General features: G+C 35.6%; 3 protein-coding genes and 1 long non-coding RNA gene across 4 annotated transcripts in view; 2 read left to right on the forward strand and 2 right to left on the reverse strand.

The window, feature by feature from the left end:
* LOC127985986 (uncharacterized) overlaps nt 1-11,699 on the forward strand; it is a 64,736-nt gene extending 53,037 nt beyond the window's left edge. The window contains exon 6 of the mRNA XM_052588212.1: nt 11,682-11,699. The gene's annotated coding sequence lies outside the window, so the exon portion shown is untranslated. The remainder of the gene's footprint in view (nt 1-11,681) is intronic.
* LOC127986006 (uncharacterized) overlaps nt 1-27,083 on the reverse strand; it is a gene marked incomplete at its 5' end in the record, with an annotated part of 403,871 nt that overhangs the window by 3,855 nt on the left and 372,933 nt on the right. The gene's annotated exons all lie outside the window — the stretch shown is intronic.
* On the forward strand, nt 8,627-10,665 carry LOC127985969 (uncharacterized). Its single transcript, XM_052588194.1, has 3 exons — nt 8,627-8,948; nt 9,158-10,325; nt 10,497-10,665. Exons 1-2 carry the CDS (start codon nt 8,747-8,749, stop codon nt 10,186-10,188), a joined length of 1,233 nt encoding a protein of 410 aa, XP_052444154.1. The 5' UTR covers nt 8,627-8,746; the 3' UTR covers nt 10,189-10,325; nt 10,497-10,665.
* Nucleotides 24,002-26,972, reverse strand: LOC127986022 (uncharacterized). Its single transcript, XR_008160727.1, has 2 exons — nt 25,796-26,972; nt 24,002-24,500 (listed from the first exon to the last, which is right to left on the reverse strand). It is a non-coding gene; the product is annotated as an uncharacterized LOC127986022 (long non-coding RNA).

Consider the following 27,083-nt stretch of genomic DNA (forward strand, 5'->3'; position numbering starts at 1 on the left):
CTAAATAGTTTTGCACTAACCAATTTATTTGGGGTTTTCTGTATATTATGTTATATTAGTCATCACAGTATGCATTATAGGATGGTATTTTCTTTTTTTCTTTTCTTTTTTTATGGGCTGGTTTTGAGCTGTAGTTGGGCTGGAAATCTTCAGTCCAATCCGGTTAACACTTGTCATCGCATGTAACACAACTAATTTCACGTGGCGGTGTGCACAGCAATTTTGGTAAGTTTCCACGCAGCTCCGCTTTCGAAGATTTATGAGTTCAGGGCAATTCTAGCCGAACATACACGCCTGCCCAGATAGCAAATGACATGTGGCCCAGTCCTGGCCCACATCTCCCATATTCTTCTGGCCCACATACCGCGCGGAATGACGGCGATGACTCAACCTGAGTCTGGCTGACATATGTCAGCCACAACTGAACCAGATCTGGGCCACATCTCAGAAATGGTGTGGGTGACATCTGGGCCAGGTCTGGCCCAGTTTTGTCTGACAGAAGTCAGCAACAACTGTACCAGATCCATGCCGCATCTCACAAATGGCATGGGCGACACCTGGCCCAGATGTCAACAACGCCATTTCTGAGATGTGGCCCAGATCCGTCCCAGTTGTGGCTGACTTCTGGGTTAGATATGGACCATATTTACCCTTTCTAGACACAAAAGAATATGTAATTCATCCAGAATAAAGAAAACACTCATGTTGTCTAAACTGCTTTATTAAAATATAAAAATGAGACAAATAAATATACATTTATGAATACAACTGCATGTATAGATATAAAACAAATACATCTACATTATTACAAAATAAAAAAATACAGATAAATATTTATAAATATAGTTAAATACACATTAACATTACATTTACATTTAGCAGACACTTTTATCCAAAGCAACTTAAATATGAGGACAATGGAAGCAATCAAAATCAACAAAAGAGCAATGATATACAGGTGCTGGTCATATAATTAGAATATCATCAAAAAGTTGATTTATTTCACTAATTCCATTCAAAAAGTGAAACTTGTATATTATATTTATTCATTACACACTGATATATTTCAAATGTTTATTTCTTTTAATTTTGACGTTTATAACTGACAGCTAAGGAAAATCCCAAATTCAGACGCGGCAGAGAGGAGTAGGAGAAACATTCAGATACACAGGCTGATTCAGTCTTCTGAATTGGGAGTAGCGAACATGCTTTATAAACTTTTTTCAAATTAGAATCTGTTGGGGAGATAAAATGTGCAAGATAACGGATATGTACAAATAAAACATCAAACAAAAAACATCAAACAAAAAAAATGTATCTTTTACTCTCCAGTACTGAAAGCAGAACTGATAAGGGAGCCCTTGATACTGTGACACAGCTCTTTCAAATTAACATTACCTTTTTTGCAGTGGCGGTAGTTTGTATGTCCATCTATAGTTGCCATCATCTAAGGTCTTTTGAGTACTGGTATCATCTGAAGTCCTCACAAGTCCTGCAAGTCCTGTGCTGTGCAGTTTCTAATAACCCTGGGATGGACATTTGCAGAAACAGGAAGGCAAAGGGAGACAGATTAGCATAGCTGCTGTTCATATCATTTCAGGCAATGTGCACTTTTTACTATTTCATCAATGGAGTACATTGAGTACTATTTTTAATCTAGTAGGTTTAAACTGAAATAATTTTTCTAGATCCCTTAATAAACATATTATTTGTTGTCTGTTTTTGGGGAACAGACACAGTCTCTATAGAATGGACTGCATATGCCAGAGTAACATTTAATACATTTTAATAAAGTTTAACTGGGAGGATCATCATAACTGTAATTTACACAACCATTCAAGAGTTTGGGGTCTGTAAGATATTTTATGCCTTTATAAAAAATCTCTTATGCTCACCACCGCTCCATTTATTGAATCAAATTACAGTAAAATAGTAACACTGTGACTATTCCAATTCAAAACAACTCTTTTCTATGTGAATATTATGTTAAAATGTCATTTATTCCTTTGATCAAAGCTGAATTTTCAACATCATTACTCCAGTCTTCAGGGACAAATCTTCAGAAATCATTCTAATATGATGATTTACTGCACATTTCTGATTATGATCAATGTTAAAATACAGACGTGCTGAAATTTTTTTTTGTTGGATTCGTTGTTACATAGACTCCAAACATTTGAATGTTAGTGTTACATGCATCAAATTGTTCAAAATCATCTGTTTCAAATAAATGCAGGTCTTTTGAACTTTGTTTTCATCTGTGAATCCTGAAAAATAAAATGCATCACGGTTTCCACAAAAAAAATGAAACAGCACAACTGTTTCAACGCTGATAATAAGTTTCTTGAGCAGCAAATCAGCATTTCTGAGGGATCCATGTGACACTGAAGACTGGAGGAATGATGCTGAAAATACAGCTGCACATCACAGGAATAAATTAGTTTATAATGTATTCACATAGAAAACAGCTATTTTAAATTGTAATAATATTTCACAATATTACTCTTTTTACATATTTGAATCACATAATTACTACAGAGAGGTGAGCAGAAGATAATTATTACAAATTGTATCAACTTCAAGCTTTTGAACACTAGTGTACTGTATATTTGAGGTTTGACTTACTGTACTAGTCTTGTGGTCAATAGCATCTTGGAGATGTTGTCTTACAGTAGGTTCACTCCGAATCAGCACTGAAGAATCTAGGAACAAAACAAGCAATTTGACACAGAGCCAACAATATTTAGTCTGCAGTTCCAGGTTTATTAGATGGAAACAAGCTAGAGCAGGTGAAATGCAAAAAATAAATAAATAAAATAACAGATTCATTGTGATATATGTTGTGAAAAAAATGCATATTAGGTTACTTAACCTTTTCAGCGCTTCCTACATCTCTGTCAGCAGCTCCCTTCAGAAATATTGAAATCTTGGACACTCCCTTCTGTTGTAGAAGGATTATTTTGTCACTCTTTAAATCGCAGAACAGTTTTATGTTTACCATAAAAGATCAAAACAACTTTAGTTTTCTGCCAATTTTCGCGCTCCTTGATAACGTGACGTCATCGATAAACAGTAAACTTTAAATGTTAAGGTTAAATAAATTAAGCAATTTCCAATCATCCATTGAAATATTATCAACAAAACAGTCAAAAGCTATCATCTACAGATGAAGATTTGATTAAAAGCCCAAACTTTCATAAATAAGAGCGCAATAGAGTTATCATACCTGACGATATGTCGTCTGAAAACGGTAGAAATGCTAACGGACTTTTCGAAGACATTAAACCATTCCTATAAAGTAAATAAACAACAGAAGCGAGTCAACAACAGTTATAAGTAATATTTGTGTGATTTTATGGACTTAACTCACCTGAAAACAGTGAAATCAGCGAGAAACGGGGTGTTTCTCGTGACATTTGCAGTGTTGCGCTCCGTTTCCATGGCAACTCCATCCTGTCCGCGCGCACGCCCATGAAAGCACGTCACGAATTAAAAGTCACACGCTTACGTTACATAAATAAACATATGAATAAACATATGCCCCTTATTTTTTTTTCTGTAAGAGGGGGCGCGGCCATTTGTAAATGTAATGTCTCTGGCTTTCGTTGTCATTCCAGCTATATTAGCTGTACAAACAGCTTGTTTTGCTGTTTACTGTTGCAAACTGCTGTATCTTACCATGTTATTTTTAATGTATTGTCTTAATTATGAATGTACTGGTTTGTAGTGCAAACAGTTTTACCATTTACTGCACTTTGTTCTTCTTGTTATTTCCCTATAACCATGACCATAAATCTCACACATTCACATACAATTATTTGGTGGATAGAAGTAGATCACTACATAATTCAAAATGTCATTCAATTATGATATTGCTAATTTAAAATTCATTTTGTAGTTCTATAGCCCAGTGCAAAATGCCAGGCCTGCACATAATAGTGGGACAAAGTGGCACTTTTATAGTTTAAGATTTTGTATTGTTGCTTTTACGAACACTCATATATATATATGTGTGTGTGTGTGTGTGTGTGTGTGTATATGTGTGTGTGTGTGTGTGTGTGTATAAGGTGCATCTTGAAGAAATGTGAATATCATGAAAAAAGTTAATTTTTTGTAACTTTTTTTTATTAAAAAGTGAAATTTTCATATATTTCATGTATTCTAAAGATTCATATTTTTTTTTTTGATGATTAGAGCTTAATTTAATGAATGTAATTATTGCATTTAAAAGTATAAAAAAGGAGTTAAACAAATATTATTTAATTATTTAAAATGATTTTTAAAGAAACTTTGTCCTGTGGTGTGACAGTACAGGTGTCACAATGGAGGAGTTTTTTTTTTTTTTTTATCACACCAAAGGACGTTTCAGCCTTTTCTGTCAATTAATGACCTTGCTATTCCAAGCTAACCTGTCATTAGTGGCAAGCAAGACACATTTGCAAACTTTTCTAAGATTATGTAGCTTAACATGCACTTTTTAATAAAAAAAAATATATAATTTAGGGGTGTCATATTAATGCACAACAAAGCATAACAAATTTGTAGTGGTTCCGAAAAAGTGCAAAGGACATGGTGTCACACCAGAGGACATGGTACAAAAATGTAAAAAAATCGAATAACATTGCAGCTTCATAACAGGTCCGTTTAGGTCAAATAAATGTGTGTATGTATTTATATTACGTGTCCTAAAATATTATGGGCGTCCAGTACTCAAAATAGTTTTAGAACCACTGACTGGTAAAGAAAGGTGATCTGCCAGGACGTGTCTTCAGAAAATGGCACATCTGGTCACCTGGTATAGGCCATATCTGGCCCACATACAACAAGCCAGAACTCAACCTAAAACCGGTTTGTCACACACGGGCCAGACCTGGCCCACACACAGCAAGCCACGACTCAAATTAAAGCCGGTTTGTCACACACGGGCCAGATCTGGCCCACACACAGCAAGCCACGACTCAAATTAAAGCCGGTTTGTTGCACACGGGCCAGATCTGGCCCAAACACAGCAAGCCACGACTCAAATTAAAGCCGGTTTGTTGCACACGGGCCAGATCTGGCCCACACACAGCAAGCCACGACTCAAACTAAAGCCGGTTTGTTGCACACGGGCCAGATCTGGCCCACACACAGCAAGCCACGACTCAAACTAAAGCCGGTTTGTTGCACACGGGCCAGATCTGGCCCATAAACAGCATGCCACAACTCAAACTAAAACCGGCTTGATGTGTGTGGGCCAGAGATGGCCCATATAACCTCTGCCGCTGCCAGAACTGAGCCAGATGTGCCATAGTTGGCCCAGATGAGGCCCGGATATGTATGCTATCTGGGTGTGCTGGCATTTGTGTGAAACGGAAGCAGTTTAATCTGAAGTTCAAACTCCATCAGGCACTTTTTGTTGTTTTGACAGAAAACAATGCATAATTTTTATTTATTAATTTTTTTTGCATAGTTAGTCCAACACTGTAAAAAAAACTGTAAAAAAAAAAACAGGGATTTTCCAACGGTAAAGCACTGTTATTCAAAAATACAGTTGAATACTGTGAATGCAAACCGTTTTTGGAAAAAAGCCTTTTAATCGCAAACTGCTGTTTAATTAACGGTACAGAACAGTATTTTTTAAGTCTAGTCACGGGTCCGAAGCTGTTTCGAATGCTCACAACTCCTCAGAAGAGAAACCTGCAGGTCTAATCTGAGCAACATCATCAAATCTAGCCTCATCTTTTCACCTGGTGTACGTAAATATTGCAGAACGAAGGATAAAGAGTTTTAGAACACAACAATTTTGAGGTTTGTCCCGAGTCGACTATGAACTGAACGGCTGAAGCTGAACTGGTCGAGATAAACGGCATTCCGTTTTCCCTCCTTGCTTGAGGTAAATGCAATTTTATCATTTTCAATGTTACTCTGTACTAACCTTTATTATATTATTTGCTAATAACAAATCGATTTTTCTGAGTATTATGTACTGAATTAGCAACATGTTAGCTACGTTGCATTCGACGTAAGTTATTTTAGCTCAAAGAGGGCTTGTGTTAAACTAGCATGGTTATTTTGCCGTTGATATTTGCTGACTGCATTATAAAATGTTAATCTGCAATATTTGCAATAAAACCTGCAGCAATTCCTTTACGCATGTCAGGCACATGCGGATGCATAGTTTTTTGCCTAATGCAACGTTTAAGTGCGGTTTCCCTCAGTGCACAAGAGTTTTTTATTTAATTTTCAGCCTTTAAGTGTCGCACATATGGTCATAAATTTGGAAAGAATAAGACTAAACTGCATAAAACTGATGATTTAACGTGTCACATTGACTTTTGTAGCTCGAAGTGTGAGGATATCCGGGGTCTAATCTTACACCTGAAAAATTACCACATTACTGAAGGTAAGACTGTTACATGCCCATTTATGCAACCAAAAATTTACTGTCAAGTCTACATTTACATCACATGTCTCAAGAAAGCATAAACATTGTTCTAATGAAAGTCTACTTGACTCAGTTGCAAATCCTGCCAGTACTAGTGATGGTAATAATACAAGTTGTGATATGCAAACTGACGATTTCTGTCCTGAAGAAATGGATGTGTTCCCAGAAAAGGAAGATGAAGGAGAATTTATAAGACATTTGGCCTTGTTTTATCTGAAACTTCAATCTAAATTGCTCCTTCCATCTTCTACTATTCAAACCATCATCGAACACTATCAGGAAATACATGACATAAATCAGTCACATCTAATTTCCAAACTTGTGGATAAATTGACATTGCTTGGACTAACTAAAGATGACATAAACACTGTGATTGATACCATGAAAAGTGAGGATCTCCACAGGGCTTGTAATACTCATGCACTTAAATCTGACCATAAGAGAAAAACATTTTTCAAAAATAACTTTAGTTATGTAGAGCCCGAATCCATTTGTCTTGGTAAAAATGAGTCGGGCAACGAATGTTTTGTGCAATATATTCCTGTGAAAAACACGATTGTGTCCCTTTTGTCCTCAGAGTTAGTGAAAGACCAGCTACAGCAAATACAAACTAGAGTCCAGACTGATAATATTTTTCAGGATTTGTGGGATGGCACAAACATTAAAAAGAACTTGCTACTCAAGCACACAACATCTTCAATTGGCATAATCCATTATCAGGATGCCTTTGAAGTAGTAAACCCCCTAGGGTCAGGGAGGAAAAAGCACAAGATTTTAGCCATGTATCTGACACTTGCAAACATTTTACCACACAACAGATTGAGTCTTGATCAGATGCAACTTGTACTGTTATGTCGAGATCAAGACTATAAGCATTTTGGACAGAATCTAGTGTTTGGCTCTCTGGTGAAAGATTTAAAGGATTTTGAGACAAATTGAGTAATACTGCCAGATGGCCAGCTCTGCAAAGGAACCCTTTATGCAATTTCAGGTGACAATTTGGGTTCACACAATATTGGGGGCTTCACTGAAAATTTTAGCAGAAGCTCATATTTTTGCAGGTATTGTGAGATTAATCGGGAAGTATTTCTGGCAGACCCTCTGGCCAAGGGCCCTGACCGCACACCACAGTCATTTCAGAAACATGTTGAGGATCTGAGTTTTAACGTGGAATCACGTGACTGTGTTGTCGTGTTAAATTTGACTCCATCTTCAATAAGCTCACATATTTTCATGTATGTCAGCCCGGATTACCTCCTTGCCTTGGTCATGACCTTTTTGAGGGCATTGTCTCAACTGATTTGGTGTTATACCTCAACCACCTTGTGTCAAAAGAGAAAAACTTTACTTATGTTCAGTTGAATCGGCGCATAAATCAATTTAAATATCTAGGCAATGATGCTAACAACAAACCTTCTGAGGTGAACCCAGGGGCTGGAAAACTCTCCGGACATGCAGTTCAAAATTGGTGTTTCCTGCGAATGTTGCCAGTGTTAATTGGTGATAAAATAAAATGTCCTGAAGATAGTGTAGCATGGCAACTTATCTTACAGCTGAGAGAAATTGTAGAGCTTGTTTGTGCACCAACAATTTCCACAGGTCAGGTAGCCTATTTACGAGTTCTGATAGATGAATATTTGCAAACCAGAACACAGAGTTTTGGGGAACATCCACTTAAGCCTAAGCATCACTACCTAAATCATTATCCAGAACTTATCATTCAGTTTGGGCCACTCATCCGTTTATGCACATTAAGGTTTGAAAGTAAGCATACTTACTTCAAACAATGTGCAAGGAAGCTTCATAACTTCAAAAACCTCTGCAAAACTCTTGCTGAAAGACATCAACTTTTACAATCTTTTCTAAGTACTGGGTCACTGTTCCCACCCTCTGTAGTAGTAGAGAAGGGAACTGAGTTCATTGCTGGAGACTACAATGCCAAGATAATACAGTCAGTTGGTCATCTGAACTTTGATCCTCTTCATACACTTATTAGTCATAGTGTGACTGTAAAAGGGACAACTTATAAGAGCAACATGTTTGTGGTGATAGGCCATAATGATGACGGACTTATAGTAGGACAAATCAAAAAGGCTATCATTCATAACAATTCAGCTGTGTATTTTATCACTGAGGTATACCAGGCTGTTCGTCAACCTTACAGTAACAGTTATTGCACTACACCAATGCAGGAGGCCTATTACTGTGTCAGTCAATCAGAGCTTCTTGATTATTACCTACTGCCTAAATATTCAGTTTGTGGCATGTCTTTGGTAACTCTTCACCACTCTGTCCCCACATTTTAGATTCCTTTCCTACATGTCAATCCATAACGAGATAAAGGCTATCATCCTCAGGGCTTTGCCCAGTCTGACTGAGGAGATTCGAGAACATGTCATCACTTCACTTGAACGCTCAGGTGTGGAATCTATAGAAGACCTCGTATATGTACAACAGGAAGATCTCAAAGATGTCCTGCCTATTATACAGCAAAGGAAACTTTTGGAGGCATTTAAACTTGGTAAGGTTTTGTTTCTATTTGTAATAATTATTATTATTAATTGTTTTTTTTTACATGTATATGCTTTTTATTCTCAAAGGGATGCTAACCATTGATTTTCTATCATTCAATTTTCATTGTTATATTGAAAGAAAAAAAAATTAACCTACATCTTGGTAAGAAATTGGATTTGCTTTTAAAAAAAAATATTTTAATTGTATGTGTTTCAGAAACTACAAAAGTCACACTTGATCTCCAAATATTGCCAGATGAGTCAACAGATACAAGTATGTCTTCACTCTCCAGTCCACAGCCTTGCACATCTTCAAGCTCAAGCTCTTCACAAGCATCAACACCTTGTACTTTAAGCAAGGCAAGCCAATCACCCAACATATCCAGTAAGTGGTATGAAAATTTTGAGATTCCTTGGGATAAAATGCCTGTGGAAGTGCAGTCAGCTATTGCCAACAGCAAGCGCCCTGCTCCTGACAAGCGACGCCAGATGATACGAATCCTAGCTGATGAAATCAGGAAATGTGAGAATAACCCCACACGCAATGAATGTCTCATCATCTTCCGCAACATTGTTAAGCATTTCCCCAACAGTTTTGCAGATATGACACCAAGCGGTGTCATCATTGGTAGTGGATGTACTTCACTGCTTTGTCAATTAAAAACAAGAATTGAGAACATGAACCGTGCAGGGACAAAGAACAGACTCCGAACTTCAAAAGTGCCTGGACAACTGCATCAGAGGCCAAGTGATTCTTATGGATGCACACAATTTAACCCTGAACTCCCACCAGAAGAAACATATGAAACACTGGAGCAGAAGAGGCAACAGTTGGAGACCATTTATAGACAAGAAGGTATTCGCAGTGGTGTGAAGGGGGAAGTGATTAACCTTATGAAAACAACATTCTGTCTTCAGCGTAGACACATAAATCAGGCTCCATCACCGTCCATCGAAGATATGAGAATCCAGTGGCCTTACCTTTTTACACAAAGAGGTATCTTCATTCACTTCGAGTTACTAACTGACATTAACGTGTTACGTGTCTTGGACCTATCCATTAAGGAATGTGGACAGGGAATCAGGAAGTACCTGCAGACCAAATCAAAGAACAAAGATGTGCAGTCTATCGTCACCCAGGATGAAGATGGAGAGTTGACTCTAATACAGCTGCTGATGGCCTACTTCGATGAAGGGATAGAGGGACTAATACTCCGTGCTGATATATGTTTATTTACATTTACATAATACTTGCTATTACTGGGTTTGTTATTCTGTCATTTATAATTTTTATACAATTGTCTGTGTTCTGCAGATATCTGCCACAGCAGCAGATGTTGAGAGCACCCTGACCATCCCCGCCTCTCCACGACTGATACTGCTGTGTAAGTGTCAGATAAGCAAGGTTCTCACATCAGTCTACCTCATCAACATTGTTTTAGCCATCCCAGGTCATGACAACTTCTGATCTGCAGAAAATGTATTTAATTTACAATGAATAAAGTACTGATGACCATATTAGACACTGTTTAGCTGCAATTTGTTGTCTTTATCAGTTGCCGGTGATGAAGCCACAATTGGAGGATGGATGATCACCATCGAAAATAATGTAATCTGTGAAGGCGTCGACCAAAGCTTCATCACAGGGCTAGCTGCAGTTTTCTCTACTTACTACATCTTTAATCTACAGTATCAAGAAGAAACTTCAAGGACCCTGGAGTTTGTACAAAGGTAAATATTGTTTTGGTATTGTGCCTTATTTCCCAGATCTGTTAAGAGCTTGTCATTTAAATGGCTAGTTCACTTTGAAATTAAATGTTGATGTGTTTTACCCCAAGGGCATCCAAGATGTAGGTGTCTTTGTTTCCGCAGTAGTTTCAATTTTGATGTTTTTAGGTCCAACCGTTCTTGTCTGCCAGTCATATAATACATGCCTATGGTCACCTCATAAAAGAAAATACACAGATTCAAATTAAACCGTAAGTAAATGTAACACTAATGGGCTGATGGTATTTCAGTCATCTGTCCATACTAGTGAATTCCTGATTCTTAACACGTTCGGAGCAAAAGACCAGAACGTGAGTAAACAAGGACCTTCGTTGTTTACATAATTCACCATTTTGGCCGCCCTGAAGTCGGCCACATCCTGCTTTACCTGAAAGTTATTTACGACAAGAAATATGTATTTTAAATATGTTTACGGGTTGCATAAAATGGTTAATTCTTGTTATGTGAAGAGTATAAGTTGCTAGCTTATACTTTAGGAAATGTCTCTCCTCACTTTAACTTTCTCAAATAGTCATGTGTATGTAACCCCCACCTTTGCAGGTCGTAAAACTTTACGACCTCCCTGGACAACAGGAGAGGAGAGAAGCCAAATCTTCTCCCCAATGCATTCTATGGAATGAATTCATTACCTTTTTGTTTTTATGTTTTATAAATGTATTACGTATTCCCTTTTGGTACATTTAGATGTTTCCCATATAAATTGGGACTATCTGCAGTGTTATCATGTGTTAAGCAAATCTTTAAATATGTGTAATTCTGCATTTGAATGTAACTTCATGTTTTGATCACATATATATATTATGTTTAGTATTGTTCTAATCGTCATGCTCTGACAGACCCATTTATCTAGAGCAAAGTAATGAAAAATTTATGTAATCTGAATTACAAACTTGCTAGAAATATCCCTGATGGAATCGGACAGGCCCTAGATCATCGGGGGGTTGTCTCCACAGAGACAAAGGAACTTTTCCCTCCGCTTCAGATCGCGGACTTTCATTGGCTGTTTACGCGAAAAGAGGCGGGGCCATCTCAAGCCATAAGAACGACCGAACAAGGTCCGCCCTCTCTCTTCTTCTCCTTCTCCGTTCTCGGACACGCTGCTCTCCTGTGCGACCAACGTTGCTTTAGCATTTAACATTGTCCTTAGGCCACGCTCATAGCGCAAACCCCCTCAGCACAGGGGCTGAGAGAAAAAGCCATTTTAATGGCTCCTTTGGAAGCTTTCGTTTTTGGTGTTTCTTTTCTTTTCTTTACTAAGTTTATTCAACTATTCGCCTCTCCACGCAAGGAAGACGAATTCTGGAACATTGTTTGTTGAACCTTTCAAATACCGTGCGAGGACAGAACAAAAGACCACGTGCTCCAGCGTGCGCCGGTCTCCAGCACGCGCACGCCGGTTTCAAAAGATCCAGCGCGCCCCGATGTCCAGCTCATACACATTGGACACTTTGCAAGTATCACTTTCTCTATGGAGATTTAAATGCTGCTTTAAATTATTGCTGTGATCTGATCGTTGTTGGCTTCCAAAAGTTACTGACTATGACTTCCATACCTGAGCTCCTTATGTGATCTCATTCTATTTTCTCTCTCTCTCTCTCTCTCTCTCTTTTATTTGGATTCAGTTATGTCTTGTAAAGCTTACTGTTTGTATTGTCGTACGCATATTTACTCTGTGTGATTTGTAGTTTGATGTATTACTAGTTTAATTATTAAAAACCCATATACTGACAACTGGCTTGGACTCCACCCCACTCACATTATGAGTCACTGAGATGTCTGATCTATAGCTACAAGCTCTAAATTTAGAAACTAAATTTATCATAATGATAGGATAATGTTTTCATGGCCAGAGAATATTTTTCCTTGAATTATAAGGCGTGATAACCTTATTGAAAATTGATAGGTCAACAGTGGTTTGCTGGACATACCACTGTTTGATTTGAAGAGATCACAATAATTGATATGAAGAATGTAATATTGACATATTAATGAGTAAGTTACAGTGCCCTGTGATTATTTATTGGTATAGGCAATTGAGCTATTTTTCATAATCAATCAAATTTAATGTAACTGTCATCTGAGATATAAATTAATCATATTCCTGATTAATTATTCAAATTCCCTATATATCATTTGAGTTAATTATTCTGTAAAACTCATTGTTGTTACATACACATTTATGAATTAAGACACGAAACGAGCGGTTTGTGTGAGAAAACCAACAGTATTTATATCATTTTTTACCTCTTGAAAAACATAATGTCCATGTTGCAGTGAACAAGCTTCTTGGTGTGTGAGCGCGTACTGGCTTGTTGATGTGCCGGCGCGACTCCTGGCTGTATGTGCCTCTCGCGCGAGCATACGCAATTCTTTTCTTTTTAAACATCCCTAAACATTTCTTGTTTAAAACATCCCGGATAAGCCGAACGCGCTCACACACCAAGAAGCTCATGCCCTCAACATGGATATGTTTTTCAAGAGGTAAAAAACTATATAAATACTGTTGGTTTTCTCACACAAACCGCTTGTTTCATGTGTTAGGTCATCAATGTGTACTTACGATGTGGAACTGTTTAATTTGGACTGTTTAATTTGAACCTGTGTATTTTCTTTTATGAGGTGACCATAGGCATGCATTATATGACTGACAGACAAGAACGGCTGGACCTAAAAACATCCAAATTGAAACTACTGTGGAAACAAAGACACCTACATCTTGGATGCCCTTGGGGTAAGCTAAAACATATCAAAATTTAATTTCAAAGTGAATTAGCCCTTTAATATAAATTGTGCAATGATTTAACAGAAAGCAGAGAACTGTCAATAACATAAACCATGCACCACCATAATTTAATGTTTGTTCTCATACATATTATGTTTGGAAAAAAAAAAAAGTATCCATATTTAATACAAGTCTCTTTTATTTATGTAGTGCTTTATCAATACACATTGTTACACTCATATGGCAGAAATGTCCAAAATACAAATCATGCAGTTAGTTCATGCACATGTTGTGTGCACTTAATGTAAAATAATAAAGATATTAAATTAGTAGTTACATTAAAGTTGAGAAAAAATATGTCAGTTTCATTTGATTCCGAGGTGGCTTTTTACATCCGTCACAGGTGTCAGTCAGGACTCTGAAATGAGATCATTCTTTCATAATGAATATACACAGAGGTTATTATCATGAGTAAACCTCTTCGAATAGTCTTATATAAAATTCATCATGACTTACCAAGCCTAATATATGTTATTTCTACGTTGCTTTTTAGGCGCTTCATTGGTTTGAATCCAGAGAGAGGGACAAAGGCCAGCCAGGTGAAGGTGATCTCCAAAAAGACGGGGAAACTTGTCCATAAAAAGACTGCAACTGTGAATGTCCACGTAGCCAACCTGATAAAAAATCTTTTGGACTTTGAGTGGGGTTTTGTGCAGTAATACAAAGCCAGTACAGCTGATGTTCAACATCCTGTTTCAGAGCTGAAATCGCTGCTGTGCTCTGCAGTTGAGTGTTAATGCAAAGTCAGTACATTGTTCTGCATTTGAGTGTTCAGTTGAAGTCAGTGCAGTATTGTGCGATTGAGTGTTAATGCAAAGTCAGTGCAGTGTTCTGCTGTTGAATTCTTATGTGAAATCTGAAGTGACAGCACTTTTTGCAACAACATTTAAATTCACAGGATTTCATTATGCTGCTCTTCAGTGTGCATGTACATTGCAGAAAAAAGTATTGCTGTTTTACAGTACATGTTCAGAGAATTGTATTTTGTCCATTATTTTAATGTCCACATATTTGTTAAGTGGAAACAATGTTAATGTATTTTATATATTGGCTTTAATAAAAGTCCAAAGTTTTAAGGCCATCTTTTGTGTTTAAGAAATTTTCTTTTTAGAATACAAATTTTAAATCATAAATAACAAAATTTTTAATATAACCTAATACATAAAAAACTGTATAATACTAACCAATAAATTACAGTATTACACTGTACATAATATATTTTTTTACAGTTCAGTACTGTAATATATTTTACAGTAATAAACTGTCATTCCATATTACAGTACATGCACTGTAAAATTACAGCTCAAAGCCGGAAAATTTAGCTGCCAGCTGTTTACTGTAAATTAACAGGATTTTTTTTTTACAGTCAAGGCTTTTTATTTGAAGTATGTTTTATTTTTATTGTATAAAAACATAATTAAAATTAATTTAGATACTAATTATACACTATTTGCTTAAAGTTGTCTTGTGTTTGATACAAAATAAAGTGCCTGAATAAAGTATGCGTGGAGAAGTGTCTGGATAACATACGCGTGGATAAGCATTTGGATAACGTACGTGTGGATAAGCGTACGTGTGAATATGTACATTGATAATCATTTTGCTTTGTCCTATTTTGCTCCAAAGAAGGATTTAAGGTGGTAAGTGGTAACCAGAGCTGGGTAGTAACGGATTACATGTAACCTGGATTACGTAATCAGATTCCAAATTTCAAGTACTTATAATTAGAGTAAACTATACTTTTTAAAGTACTCGTAATCACACTACAGTTACTTTTTTATGGATTACATGATTACATATTATTTACACAATGGTAATAAGTCATTCACAATTCATTGAATCTCCTAAATTTTTTTTTTTTTACGTTTATATTTTTTCCTAATAAACCTGCCGCTTATATATGTTTTTCAAGTTTTTCCGGCGGAGAGGGGGAGGCGTATCAGAATCACGCTAAGAATAAATCAGCAACAAGATAATGGAAAATGGAGGGGAACGCCTTTAATAACTGGATGTTCAGCCATCATTTAATTTTTAAAGAAAGACACGGGGAAAATGTCACTATACTCTGCCTACCTATTTAGAAACGGATTCATTTGCTGTCCATGGATTTCTTTGACCTATCAAAGTTATTGCTGGGATTTCATCTCCTTTAATATATTTTTTAGTAATGTTTATTTATCTTCATTGTTACTAACGTTACCTTATGCACTTCAAGTGTTTGAGATGGAATGTTTGACCTGGAAATGGTCTCTATATATATTAGCCGGGGCTCGACATTTAACGCTTGTCCGGGACAAGTGGATTTTGTGAAGGGGCAAGTGAAAGAGAATTTTACTTGCCCGAACGGACAAGTAACCTGATCAAACTTTTAATTACAAACAATAACTAGGGCATCACCGAAACTTTTAAGAGAATGATTCTGATTTTATTACTTTTAGTGTAAACAGTGACTTCCCAGCTAACACAGTTACGTCGTGACGACGTAACTGGACCAGACCATATTCGTTGCAGCGACGTCCCAAATAACGTTCCAGCGACGTAACTTTGTGATTCCCATATCCGTCGTGGCGACATTATAGTGGAACGTTGCTGGAACGTGATGAGTATGTCCTGACGACCAAACTGTCACGTTATGAGGACGTTCCTATAAAATACCATATTGGTCTCAGTGACGTACCACATAACGTTCCAGTGACGTAACTTTGTGATTCCCATATCCGTCGTGGCGACGTTATAGTGGAACGTTGCTGGAACGTGATGAGTATGTCCTGACGACCAAACTGGCACGTTATGAGGACGTGACATTACAGGATCATATTGGTAATTCATATTTTCACCTCACCATTACCTTGAAATACATAAAGAACTAATAAAGTCAATTCATCTCTAGGGCAAAAAATAAACCTTATGAAATCTAATTGTAATCTAATTATAGGGGATTCATAGTTAATACATTAATTACATACATGCAATGCAAACAAATACAAAAACATTCTAATATAAAATAGACAAAAACACACTGCATTCATTCACAAATCAATATTTATTCAGCACTACTTTCTAAAAATACGAAGCCAAAACATTTTGAACATTGCACCTGTTCTTTAACCATGCAAAATGTTACTAAGTTATGAGCACAGAAAACTAAACACATCAATTCATAGATTACACAATATGAACAACAGAAAATGTTTGTCTTAAGGATGGGGAGATGGTTAATCATGTTATCAGTGAAAATTATAAATAATTATCAGTAAACTTATTGATACAACATAATTTAGTGCAACAAAAAATACATGGTATATAGATATGAAACAATTCAGCAGATACTGCACAGAGATACTGCACAAAGTAAAACTGTGAGCGTCGTATGAGGCTCCTGTTATAAATGTCTGGTGGTGATGTGCTTTAATTACACGACATGCAGGAAAAATATTTGGCTAATTCATGCGCACGATTTTCTATTTCATTCCCTCGATTTGCTAAAACGTGTACACTATTTATACATCAAGAGAACTAATTAGTAAATTGTGCATACGATTTAGCAAATCAATGAAATGTAAAAGTAATCGTGCACGTTTTAGTACATCGAGGGAACAAATTAGTAAATCATGGACATGATTTCTTTCTTTTTCTTGCATGTCATGATCAGGGCTCTGTGCTCACTATCAGAGGATAAACCTAAACAATAAAGCAAAGAGCCATAATTTTTGAGCTTCTCAGAAGAAAAACATTCATAAAGCGTAAAGATATGAAAAATGAACAATATAGAGATTTCTAGCATCTCTCCTGTATTATTTGTCCCACCCGAAAAAACAAAGTTTTTTCAGAAAATGAGCATATCGACTTTCTCAGAAGAATCTGTGATCTCTGATTACTGACTGTGGAGAAGACTCTTTCAGACAGTGCTGAGGAGGCAGAGTTAGGTGCAGGACAGCTGATAGAGAAGAGGAAGAGTGTGTTTCTTACCCCAGCAGCAGAAGACAGGCTCTTCTGAGGGAAGGACAGGAGGCTTGATGCAGTGTTTTGCTGTAGAACAAGGCCTACTTCTCAGCACCTGATCTTCTTCAGAAAAGAGTTCCTCTAGTGTAGAGTCAGACACTCAGAATCTTTTAATAACATTTAGCATATTATTGTAGCCATGTTCATTGTTTTTATTATAACACATGGCAAGCTTATGAGAAAATTGTTAAATGTGTTCTTCCTCCTCTTCTTCATCCTGGGCCTGCACTGTCAATATCCTCTGAGCTGAAAGGGAGGATCATCTTGTTAATGTTGCTCATGTATGTTCACAACCAGTCAAAAATCTGGAATCTTTTCTTTATGGTTTTCAAGAGAAGTCTCTTCTGCTCACCAAGGCTAGATTAATTTGATCAATAAAAAAAATAAAAAAAAATAAATAAAAAAAAAACAGAAAGAAAGAAATAACAGTTTTCATACTGTTTTTTTTTTTTTAATATACTTAAACATATTTATTGAAATAATTATGAGGCAAAGCTGAATTTTTCAGTAACTTTACTCCAGTCTTCAGTGTCACATGATCTTTTTCATATACTGATATGTTGATCGGGAAACATTGCTGATTATCACAAATCAGTGCATTTACATGCACCCAATCGCATTATTGCCGCTAAGATCAAAGTGTACATCTGCTCATGACATACATGATGTAAATCACATCTGCAGTTAGCTTGCTACGGTTGTTAGTTCCACTGAACTCTATTGGTAACGAAGGAACTTTTTGAACAAAGTTGGTTTTAGGGAAGCGCACCCCATATTAGAAATGATGGGGAAGAAAACTTAGCATTTCTGGAAAGTTGAATTTTTTCTTCATGATTACTTTATGAAACACAAAGTTCAAAACATTGAAAAAAAAGGTAATCTTTTGTAAAATTACAAAAGTCTACTCTACCACTGGTTTTCAATTGTATGCATTCTTGCTATTAGCCCCCCCCCCCCCCCCCCAAAATAAAATAAATAAATACAATAAATAATAAATAAATAAATGTAACTGTAGTGTAGACAAAAGTTTGGGCAGCACAGCTGTTTTCAACACTGATAATAATCAGAAAAAATTATTGAGCAGTAAATCATCATATTAGAATAATTTCTGAAGATCATGTGACACTGAAGACTGGAGTAATTAATGCTGAAAATATAGCTGTGCATTATAGAAATAAATTAAACTTTTAAAATATATTTAAAACTTTTGACCAGCTGTGTACATTGCCACATTTAAATGAAAACTCAACTTGTAATAATGCACACATTCTCAAAGAACTTACATTCTGGTGATTACTTCCTTCCCGCACTGCTGTCAGATCCCTTCAGTCATTCCCAGACCTCCTTGTTTTTAATCTTTCCCTCAAATCTACAGAAACAAACATCATTTTATAGACAATTTGGATAAGTCATGAATTGCAATAGTTATATAACTATAATCACAATGCTAAGTTATATATATATATATATATATATATATAATTATAAATATATATTGAATCGGCATCACAATTATCGGGATAGTATTGAATTGGCAGATTAGCATATCATCCCAGCCCTAGTTACTACAGTCAAAACAATGAAACTCTCTTCAAGAGTGCACAATAACTGATATTTAAAACTGTTAAAAGAAAAGGCTCAAAATATTGCACACATATAATACACAACAATATCTCTTCCTTTGGTGTTTTGAACATTTCTATGAGTAATGCTACACGCTGTGACTCTGTGTTGCTTCAAGTGCATCATTCTGCGCACTGGTTGTGTTTACGCGATGCACGCTGTATAGGAGCCATACCCTTTTGTATTATAATACATTAGCACAATGAAAGATTCTTGTTCTGTCCCATCTACCACATGTTGCTGCCTTCAGTACTGTGCTATACATTTAAAAGAAATGTATTTTACACACATACACATACATTATACACACACACACACACATATATATATATATATATATATACAGACGGTTTCAACGGCAACAACATAAACAAACTTTTATAAACAAACGCTTTTGTGGACCTAACCTAACCGGTAGACTTCCAAATAGAATCAATAACAACAGCCAAGTCCCTCTAGAGTAGATATTTTTTGATAACAAACAAAATATGTTTGCTGCGTGGATCAGGCGGACTTGATGAAAATGTAAATTCATCCTTTGCCAGCAGGAGATGTTTTAAAGCATAGACATAAAGTGCGAGAAATAAAGGTTTCCCCAGTAACAGCTGTAAACAAAGCAGAGCTACGCTCACACGCTGCTTTATCAGGCATATAACATGCACGTCTTCTTTCAGAAATACAGCGATATAAAAACACCTGTGCCTCGTTTTGATATTTAAACATATAAATGTTAGGAATTATTAAACGTGCAGTACGTAACGTTACTCATGTTTATTCAACGAAGCCTTTTTAAAAAAATCGATCAGTTTTAAAATTGTGGCGAGTCTCCAAAAATAAATAAATGTATGGGAAACATATCCCGCAGCACTACCACCTGAGCCCAACTTTAGACTACTCATCACCTTGACTTTAAGTTTGAGACCAAAAGTTTGGACACACCTTCTCATTCAAAGAGGTTTCTTTATTTTCATGATTATGAAAATTGTAGATTCACACTGAAGGCATCAAAACTATGAATTAACACATGTGGAATTATATACATAACAAAAAAATGTGAAACAACTGAAAATATGTCATATTCTTGGTTCTTCAAAGTAGCCACCTTTTGCTTTGATTACTGCTTTGCACACTCTTGGCTTTCTCTTGATGAGCTTCAAGAGGTAGTCACCTGAAATGGTCTTCCAACAGTCTTGAAGGAGTTCCCTGAGAGATGCTTAGCTCTTGTTGGCCCTTTTGCCTTCTGTCTGCGGTCCAGCTCACCCCTAAACCATCTGGATTGGGTTCAGGTCCGGTGACTGTGGAGGACAGGTCATCTGGCGCAGCACCCCATCACTCTCCTTCTTGCTCAAATAGCCCTTGATGCCTTCAGTGTGACTCTACAACTTTCATAGTAATGAAAATAAAGACAACTCTTTGAATGAGAAGGTGTGTCCAAACTTTTGGTCTTTGCTGTAAAATATATATTTTATACTGTAAAACTGTGTGTGTGTGTATATATATATATATATATATATATATATATATATATATATATACACACACACACACACACACACACACACACACACACTTTTGCACATCCTGTCATACCAGTGACTGGGTGTTACTGCAATAGACTTTGCAGCATTAAGGTTAACGATTAATCGATTATTTGATTGTTAATTTAAACGACGATCGATCATGGAAATGATTGAAAATTGACATCCCTACACAGAAGTATAGAAAATTCTACATTGATTTAAACATTTTTTTGCAAAAAACGACACTGATATCAGAATTACTGTCTCTTCTCATAGTGACAGCCAATCACATTAGTTTTCTGGTATTGCATGCACTCGATTGGCTTGCGTCTGCGCTTGGGTTTTTGCATAAGATGTTCTGACTGGAGGAGGGCTGCATTGGCGCTTGAAAAGTCTTCAACTTCTATTTAGAATTAATTTCTAGAATTAATTTCACCATGCTTGACGTCACTTCATTTAAAAGTAAACGAGAGGCGTTGACGCCCCGTGTGATGGGGCGTTATATGTCTGGATACCGCTGCACAAATCTTTCAACCACGAGAAATGTAGTTCCAGCACGGCCTTACATCCTGGACAGCACAATGGTCAGGATGACCTGAAACACAACCAACTGAAATCAATTTAAAAGTATTTAGTCTTGCCTGAGTAATGCTGAAACAACCAGGTTTAGTTTTTCACCCAGGAGAAACTGCTTCCTGTGGAACAGTCTCCATGAAGAATGATCTCTTGATCCTGGATCCTTGCTGCCATCCACTCGGAGATGATTTGGGGATATGTGGTTGTGTCTAAAGGGTAATGAATCAATGTTACAAGAATACTGATAGCAGCACTATTGATCCTGTACCTTATGTAAATGTTTTCAGTGCTGAACAAGTCAGGAACCAAATTAGTACCAGTTCTTGAAACCCATCTCTACTTGTAATAGTTGTCTTGTTGCTGCTGCCCAGACTGTCTCTTCCCCTGATGATAAATATATGTGTTCATTTTAAAGCAATAAATAATACATTTAAATTACTAGGTGGTAACAAATATATTTCCTTATAAGGAACTGAATCATGGACTCAACTGGTGGTTGTCAGGCCCTAAAAAAGTGAACAATTTGTTTACTTTTTGTGAAAGAAAGTATCAGATCAATTTGAGAATTAAACTAGCATTAAAAAGCATGCATGTGAAAAACACAATTAACACCAATAATGAACAGATGACAGAATTTACAAGCCTGCCACTTGAGGGAGAAAAGGGGAAATTATTAATCCCACATAACGTTACACTGAACATGATTTCGGCAGCCTCGGTCTAATTAACGTTAAACTTTATGTTTAACGTTATATCGGATTATATTCAAGTTCACAGCATGAGCATCATCAAGCTCGAGCAGCATCATCAAGCTCGAGCAGCAGGTATTCAAACAAACTAATTAACGTTACTACGGTTAAAAATTGAATAATTAGAAAGTTAATACTGTATAGTTTATAGTGATAAATTTCAAATAATTTAAAACAGGTTAAGGTTATATTCGATTTTTACAGTTAACGTTACCTTAGACCACCTCTGAGACTGCTTTTGAGCTAATTAACCAAACAGAGCATTTATTTATTAAATTGAAAGAGAAAACCTACAAAAATACAAAACACTACTCCTCTTTGATGGCATTTACCGTTGTATCAGTTAAAATCTATGAATAAAAGTAGATTTATAGGACTTACCTTTCCTCCGTGTCCGTCCGCTGGAAGTTGACCGTTACAAAATGACGGGCACGCACACGTCGCCCACTTCACTCAGAAAGTGACGTGCCCTGCTAGTTTAAGGTTTAAATGTTCTTTTGTCCCGTACTCTCTTTCATTAACAAACATTATCACCATTTGCTAAGTAAATTGTTTATTTTATTTTATTGTTCTTAAACTGATGGCATATATATATATATATATATATATATATATATATATATATATATATATATATATATATATATATATATATATATATATATAAAATTATTTTAACATGCTTGATTAATTTTTTTGTATATTTCCCAAAGAATATGCTGTTCAAATGGTATCTTAATAATAATAATACATCTAGTGCAATAATATTAAAAGTTATCTGAAGACCAGCTGACCACGTTGCTACAACGTCCCCAATGGGACTAACTAGCGACTTCTTTTGAGTACGTGCCCTCAACCATAGACATATAAATAACTAGACGCCTCATTGGTCGCTCTGAGCCGTTGCTGCGATACGTCAACGCGTCCGCCATGTTAGTGAGGGCAAGACTGCCTTAAAAATACATGGAGGTAAACGGGGAGCTGCGGTTTTTTCTGAATAAAAACACGATAATGTTCACATTTATCAACCGATTTCAACTTTGCCTCCAGTTATTTTAGTTAGGTTTGGAAAATTATTAATTTTAGTAAGGAATTGTGAAAGCTCACATTTGTCTCACTTGTTGATTTCGTTGATTATTTTCGGTTTACAATTCTAATGTTAATTTAGTATAACTGTGACATATGCATATTATTTAATTTGAACATACATTAAATGAAATGTAGTTGTTTTATTGCTTTCTCTGTGTTCAATGCCAACATTTTTCTTTCTTTTTTTCTCTCTTTCGTGGCTCAGATCAGAACACAGCTCATTCCCTTTGAAATTCTGTGATAAAATCTAAGTAATAAATCTTTAAACACTAGTAATTTACTATTGTTGAGAAAATGTAATAAAACAAGTAAATACAAATCAAAAAGTGACACTATAGCCTACAGATGAACTCCACAACAAATAACAACACATGTAACTGATAAAGCTATGGTTCCAGTGAAGATGAAAATATGCACTGATACAGTGCACAGTAGAAAAGTGATATGTTATATTAAAAAGTACATGTAGTACAACTTAAAGTAAAGTGAATAATATGAAAAGCGAGTACAACGCTACAATAACACATTCGATATAATAGATTTATAATAGTATAAAATTATTTGTATAATATAAATAATACCATAATAAATAACTTAACAACAATAGGTTAACAATAGCGAGAAGAATATGTAATATCAAGGGTGGAATAATACAGAATAGACAAAAATGAAGAATAAATGAATAGTTAATTAAAAAAATTGAAATGTAATTTTAAAATACTATTTGTTTAATAATTATTAATCAAATTAAGACACAATACAAAAAAATTGTGGACATGAGTTCCAAATTGTGTTTAATTAATGAGCTCCTTAAGTATAATATATATATATATATATATATATATATATATATATATACATATATATGTGTGTGTGTGTATGTATATGTTCTATAATTAACATTACACACACTCATGCAGAAAACACACACATTTTGAAACAGTGATTTATTTTTCCATGTATGTTAACACATATGAATGTTTGGGTGTGAGGTTTACCTTGTACCACAAAATCTCAAAGTATAGTTATGTTTATCACAGACCAGAATATGAGATGCTCCCCTCAAAAACTTGATATTAATCAAAATTAATAATAATTATAACAACATCACAATGAATTTATCATGCTATTGCAGCTGGATTCACTATGAGTTCCTGTGTTTTTCATTTCTAGTCTATTAACATCATGTAGTTTTTGTGTAAAGACGCACGCAGAACATGATCAGCATTAAACAGCCTGTGCAAAGCTTTTTAAATGTAGTCTATAGTATTAGAATATGAGCTGGGTCGTTGTGTCGATTCATTCAGGGCTGCTCTGGGTTTAGTACAAACACAACACTAGTCTAGGGAGGTATAGTCTTGTCTCTTGGAAATGCAGAGACCAGCTTTCCTCAGCTTTCCTTAAGGCTGTCCTTGTCCTGTTTGCAAATGGCTAAAAGGGAAGAAAAAAGAATACATAGAATCAGTTCACAGTTTTATGAAAAGCAATGAAATCCTTATAATCAAGTGATGATGAACTTAATCAGTAACACTTTTGAATAACGGTCCATTAGTTAATATTAGTTAACTACTTTAATTAACATGATCTAAGCAAGAACAATCCTTCTACAGCATTCATTAATCTTAGTTGATGTTCAATTCAACATTTACTAATGCATTATTTAAATCAAAAGTTGTGCTAACAATGAAAAACTGTATTTTCATTAACTAACATGAACAAAGATTAATAAATACAGTAATATTTAACCTCCTCCCCTCCGGGAGGCGTTTCAGGAGCCTGTGGACAAGGACCACAAGATTCAGGAACAGCTTTTACCCTAAAGCTGTCTCCTTGCTGAACTCTGCTCTCTGACACCCTTCAACACCCCCCACACCACACATAGACTCCTCCCCGTCTTCAACACTCTGATTTATTTATTTATTCACAACAAGCAAAAAACAGTAACTTGTTATTACTTGCACTACTGTCTGTTCATCCAGGAACACTGTATAATCCATTTGCACATTGTAATATTTTCTATGCACTTTACTGTCCATTGCAATACTGTAAATTATGTTCATAGTTCTGCCTATAGTGTACATACACTTTTACATAGCCCATCTGTATAGTATGTTCATAGTACACCTATCTGTATATCGTGCTTATAGTATTTAATATCTGTAAATTATGTCCATAATACTTTCCTGTATAGTTATTGTACATATTATAGACCTTTATTCTGTACTTACTGCTTATTGCACTTCTGGTTAGATGCTAACTGCATTTCGTTGCCTTGTACCTACATGTGCAGTGACAATAAAATTGAATCTAATCTAATCTAATCTAATCTAATAAATGTATTGTTCATTGTTTTTTCATGTTCATTAATGAATTAACTAACATTAACTAAAGGACCATTATTCTAAAGTGTAACCACTTAATCTTTGTAAATAAGTAACGGTAGTGAAATTAAAGAGAGAAGCTTTAGCTCCATCATTAATCTAGACAGTCAAAGGGCTCACTCTGTATATTGTGCTCATAACACCATTTCGTTTATTATATAAACGGCAATATAAGTTAAAACGTAATAAGAATTCATTTAAACTTTGAATTCTTATAAAGTCTCAGCTTTCTCTGCTAACTACGCTAGCGATATTATTAATCGTCTGACACTTGTGGTTAATTAAGCTGTCAACATAATGTAAAAAATGACCAAAAAACATCGAGGAAGATCAGCTGAGTCTTACGTGTGAAAGATAACACCCCGAGATCTGTTTTTATTATCGTGTGACGGTTTGTAGGTGTCCAATCTGTCGATGAGTCAGGTATGTTTTCTTCTGTCCTGATGTGAGAGTTATGAGAGTTGCCCGCTCCAATATGGCGGCGACGTTGACGTGCGGTCGAGCGGCCAATGAGGCGTCTAGCTATTTATATGTCTATGCCCTCAACGTTTCTGGGAAGTTAGCCAAGATTTAAAAAAATGGAACTTTACCACGACGTCTTCACAACGTTGCCATAAAGTAATGTCGCGCTGACCAAATGACGACTAACTGGCGACGTCCTCACAATGTTCTGTGTTTGCTGGGTTATAACAGATAATGTATTGACAGTATCAAGGTCGCATCAGTTGAGGCCCTTGCAGTCTGTCTGACTCACGGAGAAATCAAAACTATAAGAACAGCACACACAAAGAAACACTGTGATTGAAAAAATCTAAATATTCTGTATAATATGTGCAACATCACACGACCAGGAGTGATGTTTTTCTGACTTTCAGCTCGATTCCTAATGTGATATTGATTTTATACATCTTCAGTTAAATAAACAAGTAATATTAACTTACATTTTAGACACATTATGGGTCGTTTTTGTTCCATTTCAAACAAAAAATTGTTCTAAGCAAAGCCAAAGCAGAACAGTCGGACATCTGCGAGCCTTTCGTTACGAAAATCGGTTCAATCAACGATTCACTCATTAAGAGAGTGACTTGTCACCACCTACTGGTGATTTAATATCATATTTAAAAGTATCAGTGCATTTTTCTAGCATTTCATATTTTGTATGTCAAAAAAGTAAAACATTCATTTGGACAGATTGAGTTTGTTGATACTGATTTCATTTTGATAATAATAACCACCATAATGTCTTATTATTATAATTTAATGTAAGGATAACATGTACGAATTCAACAAATGTAGACATCTCCATTTAACTTTTAAAAGTTAGAAAGTTTAATCTTTTTAAGTTAAAAGGCATAACAGCAATCAATTTAAGGCAAATATCAAAAATATGCTGATTAAAGTAATATCTCATAGAGCACTGATTAGACTGCTTCAGAATAAATTACATTTGTGCAAAAAACAAACATGTAAAAGCTTTTTTTTTTCAGTGATACTAGCAAACTCTAACAGCAAGGTAAATTAGTGTTAGTATTTTGTAAGTCTTAACTCTCCATATATTGCAGTTGAAAAAGAAGCTATTGTGGCTCTTCTTGCTGAATTATATATATATATATATATATATATATATATATAT

The sequence above is a fragment of the Carassius gibelio genome, chromosome B21 (genome assembly GCF_023724105.1).
Source record: "Carassius gibelio isolate Cgi1373 ecotype wild population from Czech Republic chromosome B21, carGib1.2-hapl.c, whole genome shotgun sequence".
Lineage (NCBI taxonomy): Eukaryota > Metazoa > Chordata > Actinopteri > Cypriniformes > Cyprinidae > Carassius > Carassius gibelio.

Excerpts from the sequence above, each read along its gene's own strand:
- LOC127985969 (XM_052588194.1), top strand. The coding sequence starts at position 8,747 with ATGTCAATCCATAACGAGATAAAGGCTATCATCCTCAGGGCTTTGCCC. Across the intron at positions 8,949-9,157 it reads TTTGGAGGCATTTAAACTTG|AAACTACAAAAGTCACACTT; the intron begins GTAAGGTTTTGT and ends TATGTGTTTCAG.